Source organism: Dipodomys merriami, unplaced genomic scaffold (assembly GCF_024711535.1).
Source record: "Dipodomys merriami isolate MVZ:Mamm:240054 unplaced genomic scaffold, mDipMer1.0.p SCAF_11, whole genome shotgun sequence".
Lineage (NCBI taxonomy): Eukaryota > Metazoa > Chordata > Mammalia > Rodentia > Heteromyidae > Dipodomys > Dipodomys merriami.
Genome location: NW_027202382.1, coordinates 48,211,241 through 48,222,932, shown reverse-complemented (window position 1 = coordinate 48,222,932; position 11,692 = coordinate 48,211,241). Strand labels below are relative to the sequence as shown.

Genomic DNA, 11,692 nt, shown 5'->3' with positions numbered 1-11,692 from the left:
CAGGAAGCCAGGCCTCCACCAGCTATCCAAGCCCTTTATTTTGCACCAGAGGGAGGCAGGACTTTCACATGCCAGGCAAGCACGCTGCCTCTGAGTGACACCTTCTGAGTGTGCACCTCTCCTGCAGCGGTCAGGTGACTGCTCCCCTCACTGACCAGTGTGACTGGCCATTCCTGACACTGGCCAGGCCAGGAAGCCACAGCTTGGCCAGATTTCAGTCTTCCCAGTCCAAGAGCCTCAGGTCCACAAGGAGACTTGGGCCAGAAGAGGCAACCTCCAGACCGCTGTGGACCGCGAGTCTCTGCAGGTACCGGCCTCCCAGCTAACTCAGGACAAATGAGACTAATGCAAGTGTCAAAGGATCCAGGGGCCACGGCAAAGTTCATGAAGAAGCTACCGTGCCAGCCTGCTGGGTGTCAGGAGCTACCTGTGGGCACCCGGCCTGGCAACTCCACAATCAAGCCTCATTTGTCCACTTCTTCCCCAGGGGAAGGCTTTGCGTGGCCTGGATCCCTCCAGAACCTACTGCCACAGCAGCCTCAGGCAGCCCACCTCTAGGCTGCACCATGTCACCAGCTGTGGCAAGACCGGGTCCACAGCAGAGCTGAGAGAACAAGGTCCAGCAGCTCACTTCCATAACCCACAGCCACAGCTTCCAAGTTTCACATGTTACCATGCTTTGGTCTGAGTTGGTCCTAATGCCACTGGACCGGGTGCCACTAGCCAGACAGGGAGGGCAGGGCTAGGCGTCACCCTTGCAGTGGGCTGGGGCGGCCGCTTGGGGGCGCCTGTCCCTGGCGGTGCTCTCCCACTCTCTCTTCACCATGACGTAGAGCCGCATTGCTGCCTGGGCGTCTTGGACCTGGAGACACGTAGTGATGCTAACCACCCAACAGCTGATCACAGGCTACACAGAGTCAGCATGCTCTGCCGCTCCTCCCTCCTCCCCCCTCACCCCCCCCCCGTGGCAGTGTTGGGTGGGCAAGCCACAGCGGGAGGTCATGGGGGGAAGACTTCAGAAGGCCCAGGTAACTCGTTCTCCAGGTCCCCATCATTTCTATTATGAAGAACAAGATGCCCCTCTCCTCTGGCTTCCTGTCCACTGCAGCATCAACTGCTTTAAGGCCTCACCCCAAGAATGCCTCTTCTTTTCATAAAGTGCTCAGCCTCAGGTATTTCATTACAGTAATATAAAATGGACTAACATAGCCTTCTGTTAGATTGGACCTTTTTTGGTGTTAGTTAAATGTATCATTTTTGTTTTTGTTGGTTGTGGGACTTGAACTCTTGGTCTGGGTGCTGTCCCTCAGCTCTTCAGCTCAAGGCTAGTGCTCTACCATTTGAACCACAGTGCCACTTCCAGCTTTTTCAACTTTTGTGGTGCTGAGGAATCAAACCTGGGGCCTCATGCATGCGAGGCAAGCACTCTACCACTGAGCCACCTTCCCAGCCCTGAATGTAACATTTCATAAAGCCAACTCTGCTGTGTCCTCTAAACCAGAAGCCATCCAAGACCCCACCCCTTCCTTTATAAGCCTGAGTTTCAAGGTCAGGGACAGCTACCACCCAGGGCCTGTCACTCAAGGACACACTTACTGAACAATGCTCTGCCTGCTGGACCCTGAGCCCCAGGATCTTCTCGGAGAGCAGCTTCAGAGATGGTCTTCCGCTCTGCAGAGGGGAGATGGTCCACAGTCAGCGAGGGGCGGTGCCTCCACCCGACCAGCTCCGAGCCCAGCCAGGGACTGGCAGTTTGCCTCCCACGGGGAGACCCACAGCACTTGGGAACGCAGCACCAGTCAGTCACGGCTGGTGAACCCCCCTTGCCTAAGCCAGTAAAGAGGTGAGGAGCTGGGATGTGGTGCTGTAGCCACCAGTGCTTTCCTAGCAAGCTCAAGTTACCAGGTCCATCTCCAGCACAGGAGAGGGTGGGAGTGGGGACAGCAGGGCACCTTCGCCCTGGTAGCCTCATGCCCTCCCTCACCAGGACTCGCTGCAGAGATGAGCGCACACAGTGGGGCCTGCTCGGGCTCATCTTCCAACTGACCATCACCACAACACCACCCTTTTTTCTTTTCTTGCAGTGCTGAGGACTGAAGCCAGAACTGTGCCCGTGCGTTCCATCACCGTGCTGCACCCTACCCTGCTTTCTACTCTAGGATGCCTTTTAGAGGTTAAAAGGAAACCCTTTACCCAGCAGGTAGTACCAGGGCCACAGCGGGGCAGCACTGGCCAAGTACCTTCACTCTAGCCTTGAAGGGCTTGTACTTCTGTGTGTCCCGGATCTTCTTTTTTGGATGATCAAGAAACAGCACCTAGGAGCAGGAAATGAGCGCTCTCATTCTCACTCTGCATACAGGAGCCCCTTTCCAGACAGCATCCTGCAGACCCCGTGGTGACACACACGAAATAAAGGCCTAGAGATAAGCCCGGATCCCTGCTGCCCCCCAGTACTGGAGGTGTGTGAATCAGGGCCTAGCACTTGCTAGGGTAGCACTCTTATCACTTGAGCCACACCTCCAGTCCTACTTGTTTTTGGAGTTTGATTACATATAATGGGAAGCTGAGATTTGAGCAGCTCAACCCTGCAAGTTCAGCAAGTCTCTCTCTCTCTCTCTCTCTCTCTCACACACACACACATTCTGCACAGGGTGGGGGTGGGGGAAAAGACACCACCCACTGGTAGTCTCTGAAGATGATTCAATGCTTTCAATACTTACTTTATGTTACAATTTTTTATCTTCCAGGTGCTGAGGATGAAACCCAGAGTTTCTACAACTAAACTATACTGTCAGGTTGCATTTTTTTTTTGGGGGGGGGGCGGGTAATTCCAGGGTTTTGAACACAAGGCCTCATTCTTGCTAGGCAGGTGGCTCTACCACTTGAACCAAGCTCCAGCCCTTTTTTGGCTTAATTTTTCAGATAAACTCTTTCGTTTTTGCCTGGGCCAGTCTACCACGATCCTTCTACCTAAAAGCCTTCCACACAGCTGTGACAATAGGCACACACCACTATATCCAGCTTACTGCTTGAGATGAAGTCTTAGTAACTTTTCCCTGGGTTGGCCTTGAACTGTGATCCTTTTGATCTCTACCTCCTAAATATTTGGGATTATACTCATGAACTACCATGTACAGCCCCTAAACACTTATTTAAAAGGAAGTTAAAGCTGGGCAGCAGTGGTTCACACCTGTAATCCTAGCTACTTGGGAGGCTGAGATCTGAGGATCGCAGTTAAAAAGCTGCCCAGGCAGGAAAGTCCATGAGACTCTTATCTCCAATAAACCACCAGAAAACCAAAAGTGGCTCCATGGCCCAGGTGGTAGAGTGCTAGCCTTGAGCTGAAGAGCTGAGGGACAGCACCCAGACCCAGAGTTTAAGTCCCATGACTGACAAAAAAAAAAAAAAAAAAAAAACCACTAGAGGTTCCTGAAACACAGGCCTCTCAAATACTAGAGTCTTATAATGCTGAGCAGCCCCAAAGACTGAGGCCAGGAAGGACATCGCGAGGTTCTAACCTGCAGGAGCCTCAAGGAGTAGAGGCCAGAAGCCACACACCTTGACCCAAGAAAGGCCTTCTAAGCTTTCCTACCCTCTCCCACTGAACAGGACAGTGGGTGGGCAGCTGTGAAAGAAGCCAAGCGAGCCTAGAATGGCTGCCCCAGGAACATGTCCGCACCCAACTCCCCACTGCTGGGAGCAGCTGCTGGCTCTGCCTACTGAGCATGCTCAGCAGCAGTGGGAGAATCACTGGGCAGTGTTCCTGGCACACTGTAACCTTAGCAGGACTCAGTGCTGCCATCTGTAAGAACATGAATCTCTGGGGGGGTTTTCCCCCTCTTTTGGCCAATCCTGGGGCTTAAACTCAGGGCCTGGGCACTGTCCCTAAGCTTTTGCTTAAGACTAGCACTCTACCACTTGAGCCACAGTACTACTTTGGTCTTTTTCTGTGTATGTGGTACTGAGGAATCGAACCCGGGGCTTCACGCATGCTAGGTAAGCACTCTATCACCAAGTCACCTCCTCAGCCCCTCCAATGGTTTTGTTTTTTGCTTTTACAGAATGTTATAAAGGGGCCACCTACTAAACTGCTGCCTGGCCCAGAAGAACCCCACACCCTGGCAGCTGGGGGAAGAGCAGAAGCATCTCTTCTGCAACCAGATTGGGCTCCCCACTCCCCTCCACCCCTGCTCCCTGCAATTGCCTGTGAACTTAAAAGTAACCCATGGCTTGTGAGCACGCCGGGTTTTCCTAGGTGTCTGAGGGAAACACAAGGTTGGGCTCCCAGCATCAGGGCAAGGCTACAGCAGGCACAAACTGGACACAGGTCAGAAGCCACAAGGACTCAGCCAGCATAACCAAGTTTCTGGTGTGCTGGGCCCTGGGCACGGGGAAGGCGACTGGACATCAGGTCTTCGGCCAGGTGAAACAGGTGAACTCACAGCCAGCCCTTCACCAAACCCAGAGCAGGGCTGCCAGCTGCTCTGGCTCTGGAGCCCTCATGCTGCCAGAACTTCCAAAACCAGGACCTAGTATGGTCCTTCGAGCACAGCAAGGAATCAGAAGTGGCACTGGACATACTGAAATTTCCAGAATAGGACATAGATTTAAAAATTAAAGATACACTAGTACTAGGTGTTGGTGGCTCATGCCCATAATCCTGATATCCAAAGGATCACAGTTCAAAGCCAGCCTAGACAGAAAAGTTCATGAAACTTTGTATCTCCAAAATAACTAGCAAAAAACAGGCCTAAAAGTGTAGCTGAAATGGTAAGAGCACCAGTTTAGCCAGTAAGCTGGAAGAGGGCAAGGTCCGAGTCCAAGCTCTGGTGCAGGAGAGGGAGGGGGATCACACGGAGACCCTCTGGAGCCAGAGGGCAGGAGGGGTATACGGCACAAGGTACCTTTAAATCGTTGTGCAGCGCGTGCCCCACCAGGATTCTACCCTTCAGCATTTCAGCAACTTCTCTCTTCACAATCTCAAGTTTTTCACCTAAAAAACAAACCAAAACAGTCTTTAGCACTAGTTCTCAGAATGAATCAGCCATTCTCGGAGAGGGCTCCTCCTGTCATCCCATGCAGCCTCAGCCTCCGCTGTATGGAACTGGACTGCTTGTGGCCGATTTACAGCAACCCCATATCTGATCTCCATCAGGTCCCCATGCTGTGTGCCAGCCACAGTGCCAGACGCTAGGCCCCTTCCCACCCATGGCAGACTAAAAACCAAAGGGGCAGGACCTCAAGATTATTCTGAGGGCAACTGGAGCCTCTGCTCCAGACCTCATGGGCCCCAGCGGGTGAGGGGACTGTGTAGGGCATGCACTTTGGGTTCTTGCCCACTTCTGGGACAGCAGGAGTGAGAGGGCTGTAACGATATGTGGACCAGTACAGCCTCCCAACTCCTTCCTGGCCCAAAGAAGCGCATGGCACTTAAGACCTCTCAGAGCCACCAACAGTGCAGTTCCACTCCATGTAACAATAAAAGGCCAGGGCTGAGCTTCATGAAGTAAAAATGCCTAGCCAAGTGCTGGTGGCTCAGGCCTATAATCGTAGCTACTTGTGAGGCTGAGATCTGAAGATTGTGGTTTGAAGCCAATCCAGGTACAAAGACTGCATGACTCTCAGCTCCAATTAATTACCAAAAAGCCAGAGGTGGACCTGTGGCTCAAGTGGTAGAGCACTAGCCTGGAACAAAAAAGATCCAGGTAGCCGGGCGTCGGTGGCTCATGCCTGTCATCCTAGCTACTCAGGTGGCTGAGATCTGAGGATCGCGGTTCAAAGCCAACCCGGGCAGGAAAGTCCATGAGACTCTTATCTCCAATAAGCCACTTCGAAAACCAGAAGTGGTAGAGTACTTTCCTTGAGCTGAAGAGCTGAGGTACAGCACCAAGGCCCAGAGTTCAAGCCCCATGACCGACAAAAAAAAAAAAAAAAAAAAAAGGTCCAGGTCAGCATGAATTTAAGCCCCAGTATTGGCAAAAACAAAAACACAAAAACTCCTGCCTGATCATCTTCCACAGACACTGGGCTTCCCTAGATCCGGTCTTGAGAGTCTTCTGTCTCTCCCCAGAAGACCCCATTTGAGGACCACACCACCAGGAAGGTTCCAGAAGCACACTTGTGCCATGTGGCCATACCCAACCCTGGCTGGTGTATGGTACAGCTTCCCTCACTGAACCAAAAAGCAAGAAGTAGTGGTTGGTACAGGAGTAAGCGGTGACAGGGCCACCCTGATGACTGTGTGCACCCGAGAAGCAGGCAGTATGCAGAGTGGGGGGGGGGGGGAAGCACAGGGCCCGATCCCCAAGGAGACCTGGGCATCTGCTAGGATGTCCTGTCCCTGTCATCCCACAGCCTCGGATATATGGGGCTGGACTCTTACATCAAACCCCCACCCAGTGCCCAGGTGTAGACACACAGCAAGGACAGCAGTACGGTACTTCCCCCTTTGGGGCCCACGCCCACCATTTTGCAGTCCGTGCAGAGGCAAGGAACGCCAGGTGCAGCAATGTTTCTGGACAGCCAGGGCCAGGGGAGCACAAACCCGTCCCCTGGGACACGTACCCTGCTTGAGGTCCTCGGGCCGGATCCCACTGACGGCTGTCCTGTAGTCTGTCACGGGCTCAGTTGGCCTCACGTACTTGTCATACACACACATCCCGTGCTGGTTCACGAGCGACACCCGGGCTGCGATGCTGTCCTCCCCCTTGGGGCCGACACCCACCATCTCACAGTCCATGGCCAAGGCTTTCGTCAGGCTGAGGGAATCAGAGGCACTGGGGGAAGGGCTCCAGGCCCCACCCTCACCACTGTACCGCCATGGATGGGCTGCACAATCACGGGACTTGGTGGAGCCATGTCTGCTCCACTCCAATACAGCAGAGAAGGAGAGGGGGTAGTCTTCTTCCCCAGAGTCCCACCCCCAAAAGAACATTCTGAGCTACCCGGCCTGAGCCCAGCATACCCGCCAAAGGCCTGTTCCTTCACCAGAGAGATGCTGCTCTCCTTCTGGCCCAGCTGTCTCCGTGCTATCCTGGCCGCCTCTGGGCCCATGGCAGCCTCAATATCCATGGGGTCCACATCATCAAACCAGATGTCCTCCCTAAAAGACAAAGAGGGCAGTGAGCCGGGCGGGGAGGGGCCTGCCGTCCAGAGGGATGACAGAAGGGAAAGGGAAGGGTGCCCCTCCCCCCCACCAGCCTGGCCAGGCCAGAGTGGGTTTATCTCAGCACCTTCCCCACGCTGATCCTCTCAATTAGCACATACACTGAGTATCCAAGATTCAGAAGCCACAGACTAACACAGAATACCAACAGAAACCTATGACAGCTGACATTTTCTTTGTAATTACACAAAGGATTATTACACAAGAAACACAGATGGGCACTGACGGCCTGGTGAATTCCAGCTTTATGCCCACCCAGCCACTCTCATAGTTACTACAGTAAGGACCTGCTCCCCTGCGTAGGTCAGTGAGAGGCAGAGCTGTGACAGCAGCTCACAGACTGCCCCATACAGGGGCACAGGGAGGCACCCTTCTACCTGCAGCAACTGTGTCCCGAAGACACACTGACAGGAAGCCAGCCCCTGGTCTTCCACATGGAGAGATGACCCCTTCCTGTCAAGAAGTTGCCAGGCACTAGGCCAAGCATGCTACACCTCACTGTCTCCCTGACTCCACAGGAGCAGATCATGCTAGGAACCAGCTCCCAGGTATCCAGCAGGCAAGAAGAATGGATTTCATATGCCTTTCTGGCTCCAGCATCCATTCACAATGCAAATTTGAGTCTGTTTTGGCTGTATAGGGAACAAACTCAGGCCCTCCAAGCTTCCAGCCATTTATTTGAACTATGCCTGAGTATTAATGTTACAAGTTTTTTGGTTTTTTTGGTCAAGAATGGGACTTGAACTTGATACTTGCTTTGTTGGTTAGTGCTCTACCTAAGCCACACCTCCAAACCCAGTTTTTTGTTTGTTTTTTTTTTTTGGGTCCGGTTGTGGGGCCTGAACTCCAGGCCTGGGCGCTGTCCCTCAGCTCTTCAGCTCAAGGCTAGCACTCTACCACTTGAGCCACAGCACCACTTCCGGCTCTTTTTTTTCTTTTTGGCTTATGTGGTGCTGAGGAATCGAACCCAGGGCCTCAGGCATGCAAGGCAAGCGCTCTACCACTGAGCCATCTTCCCAGCCCCTCCAAACCCAGTTTTTGCTGATGCTTCCTAAGCACTGAGCTTTGTGTCAGGCCCCAGAGGCAGCAGTGACTGTAACCGACCTCTGCCTTCCCCCATCCCACGCTCCAGAGGGAACAAGTAACTGGACAAAGTAAGGAAGACTATCAGGCCACCTCTACATTGGCTCCTTAACAGACAAGCCTTGGCACCTTCTCAGTTGTGAGGATGATGGAGGCCGGGCAGCCAGGTGTAACATTTAGGGCCCTCTCGGGCTGGCACACCAGGAGGCTTGTGTCAGCCACCACAGCGGAGACTGCAGAGATGACTAATACTTACTCGGTGGGTGTGGCTGGAGTCAAGGCCGCAGTTGCCTCCTTAGTTTTCCTCTTCTTATGCTTGATGTCCCCTTGTTTCAAAGAGATGGGACCATTTGTCCTTTTCTTGGCTCCTTTCCGGTGCTCTGCTTTGTTTGCGTCTGTGGGAGGTGCCAATAACGTCCTGTCCCTCTTAGAGGTAGAGGCAACAGAGCCCCGAGTGGTCTCTTGGTCTTTCCTAGGCCATGAATCGCCTCCCTTTGATTTAGCTGAGCTCTCTTTTCCATTCTGCTGGCTGATTTTGGGGTGATTTTTCAGATCTGTTTGACAGACAAGGGGCTCTTCTGGGGCCTGTGATTTTTGTTTCAGCAGCTAGTGGAACAAAAATAAAATACAAGCCACGTTTTAATTTGGAAATGACACAGCAGACGAAAAGCTTGTGTTTATATACATGTATAGATGTACACACACCTACTGTACCTACAAACACTTCCTGTCAGCATCACTGATATGAGGTGATTTTCTTTTTTTTTTTTCCCCCGGTTCCAGTCCTGGGCAGCTTTTCTGCTCAAGGCTGGTGCTCTACAGCTTGAGCCATAGCCTGCCTTGTCTCATTTAGTAGTTAACTGGAGTCTCATGAACTTTCCTGCCTGGGCTAGCTACAAACCGCACTCCTCAGATCTGAGTAGGATAAGCAGACACCAATGCCTGGCAATGTGAGTTTTCAAAGTTTGAAAAAAACCCTTTTCACTCTGACATTGGTGGTGAGATGCTTTTTTCTTCATTTATCACAATGCATACTTCTCCACATGCTCCTTTATTCCAAACAAAACATCAAACTCATGTTCTACCCTGTAAGTGCCTGCTAGTGACCAAACACCCCAGAACACTCCCCTGTGAATGGGGAGGGTGGTGCAGAGGTCGTGTGTGTGTGTGTGTGTGTGTGTGTGTGTGTGTGTGTGTGTTTACCAGCAGCTCATTTTTCACTTCTTATGTAACCTGAGCGTTCATTTTAGTTTCTCTGCTTGTGGCTCAGGTCAGTGTGAGGACACAGTCACCACTTCCTTCACACCACCTCTGTTTGCTGCTGCTCAGAGTCCCTGGATGTCAGATGTGTAACATTCAACAGCTAGAAAGATGTCTGCCACACTGCAGGCAGCTGGTGAGCTTCCGGCAGCACAGCTCTGACTTCACTCAGCCCAGGCTCTCTGAGGTGCTGGAGCCCAACTTCCTCCTTGTGCTCAAATCCCCAGCTGGGCTGTTCTGGACCACATTGAAGACTCTGGCACAAAGCAGCCAGCTGACATGATGAAGTGAGTGCCCACCATTCCCAATACAGTTAAAGATCTTGAATGATTTACTTTTTGCAGAAATCCTGAGAGTTCCCCTATAGTTAACCTCCTCCATTCTTTTGTTTTTAGAGTCTTGCTGGCTTCAAGTAGTGATACTCCCATCTCTCAAAAGCTAGCGTTACAGGCATGCATCATGAGACCTGGCTCTTTTCACTTCACTCATTTAATTTCGTGTTTCTTAAGGGCCAGTGCTGAGGAAATCATACACAATGTGAGACGGGGGTGGGGGGGGTGTCTGACTGGTCCTATATGTCAAAGCAGGGAAACGACTCGGAATGTCTACACCAAGGGGACCCGGTAAGTCCTTTATCCTCTCGCTCTTGTTCGTTAAGCTTCCTCGATTTGCCCTCGGAGCACGGAGAGCAGGAGCTCGAGTCAGAATGGAAGAACCGGTATCCTCATTCTGACGTTAGGCCAACTTCCTTAAACTCTGCCTGCCTCAATTTCCTCATCTAGGAGAAAGTACTAGAAACATGCAGGCGGTCACGAGCAAGGCACCGCGCGACCTCCACAGTCCTAAGTGCCGGCCGCCACTGGAAGGCACTAATGGCCCGGACCTCGGGGCCAAACGGCCTGGGTTCAAATCCCGGTTCCCAGTCGCAGTCTCGGACGGCGTACTCGGCCTTTTCTCACTCGCAGAAGACAGAGGGTCTCCTGGGGGCCGCAACCACGGGGGTGGCTGAGACCCCACGACCCGCCGCGCAGGCCGGCCTCGGGCCCGCAGCCCCCAAGGCCGGGGCGGCCTGCCAACGGCGGGCGGCCGGCAGAGCTGCGGGCACCGGCGGGGCCCCGGTCCGGCACGGGACGGCCGTGTGCCGGCCGGGGCCGGGGCAGGACCGGCACCGCCCGACGGCCGCGACCCTCGGGGTCGCCCCCCGCCCCCGAGCCCGGGGACGGCGCCGGCCCTGCGCGGGGCCCGCTCCGGTCTCACCTCCCGCAGCGCCTTCCAGTTGTGGGAAAAGTCTTCCGGAGCCTTCGGCGGCCGCCCCGCGACGCCCGCGGGGCCGCTCCCCGGGGCCCGGCTCGCTCGCGGCGCCGTCTGCTTCCAGAACCTCGCCCGGGCCTTCCTCCGAGGGGCCTTCCCGCCGCCCGCCGCGCGCGGGCCGCGCTCCGAAGCCGCGGCCTCCGCCCTCATCCCGCGGCCCCCGGCCGAGACCCGACGGCAGCCCCGGAAGTGACCCCGCGCGCGCTGGCGGCGGGCCTCGCCGCCCGGAAGTGTCCTCTCCGCGGCCGGCTGGTTCCGCTCGCCCCGGCGCGGAGCCGTCCGCTCGCACGGGGAAAGGGCCACCGCGCTAGCGAGCGGGGTCGGGCCGGCGACAGCGCAGGCGCGCGGGATGTTCCCGGGCTCTCACCGGCATCCGGGAGGTGGAAATGAGAAGTGGGGACTCCGGAAGGGATCTGGGGGGGACCGCTATCGAGGTGGCACCGGCGCGGGCTGCGAGTGGCCGGAAGGGGGCGCCGGCGGCCTTCGAGCCTAGGGCACCGCGGGCGTTCTTGCAGCCCGTGAGCGCGCGACCGCGGCTCACCTGGCCGGCTCCTGGGCCTGGTGGTAAAATGACCCCGAGGCCTCCACAAGCCCAGAAGTTAAGATTTAGTCTCTGTGTGTGCACAAGCTATCTGGAGGGCCACACCTGGAGGTCGGGGGGCATTCGAAGAACGGGGGACCTCTCCATCCCCAGCCCCCACCCCAGCCATCCCAGGTTCCTCCCAGGGTGGAGCCAGAGTTCCAGGCCAGCGGCCTAACTTGGCGTTCACCTGTCAGGTCCAGCCACGAGGTGCTGAGGGTGGAGAAAGGAGATCTGTGAGCTTGAGCAAAAAAGTACTTCAGACCCATCTTCGGTAGCAGGGTAGCAGACAT

At 54.7% G+C, this 11,692-nt stretch overlaps 1 protein-coding gene across 1 annotated transcript; it reads right to left on the bottom strand.

Moving 5' to 3' along the window:
* Positions 1 to 20: 20 nt before the first annotated feature.
* Positions 21 to 11,181, bottom strand: Rexo4 (REX4 homolog, 3'-5' exonuclease). The gene is made up of 8 exons (XM_070015014.1): positions 10,766 to 11,181; positions 8,505 to 8,854; positions 6,965 to 7,102; positions 6,565 to 6,758; positions 4,905 to 4,993; positions 2,241 to 2,315; positions 1,597 to 1,671; positions 21 to 862 (listed from the first exon to the last, which is right to left on the bottom strand). The coding sequence occupies exons 1-8, from the start codon at positions 10,967 to 10,969 to the stop codon at positions 743 to 745; spliced, it is 1,245 nt and encodes a 414-aa protein (XP_069871115.1). The 5' UTR covers positions 10,970 to 11,181; the 3' UTR covers positions 21 to 742.
* Between the last annotated feature and the right edge of the window lie 511 nt (positions 11,182 to 11,692).

Bases quoted from the DNA above. Each gene is read 5' to 3' on its own strand.
- Rexo4 (XM_070015014.1), bottom strand. From the start codon at position 10,969: ATGAGGGCGGAGGCCGCGGCTTCGGAGCGCGGCCCGCGCGCGGCGGGC. The intron at 2,316-4,904 runs GTACCTTGTGCC...TCCTGCTCCTAG, and splicing joins CGCTGCACAACGATTTAAAG to GTGCTGTTTCTTGATCATCC. The intron at 1,672-2,240 runs GTACTTGGCCAG...TCCCCTCTGCAG, and splicing joins CCTTCAAGGCTAGAGTGAAG to AGCGGAAGACCATCTCTGAA.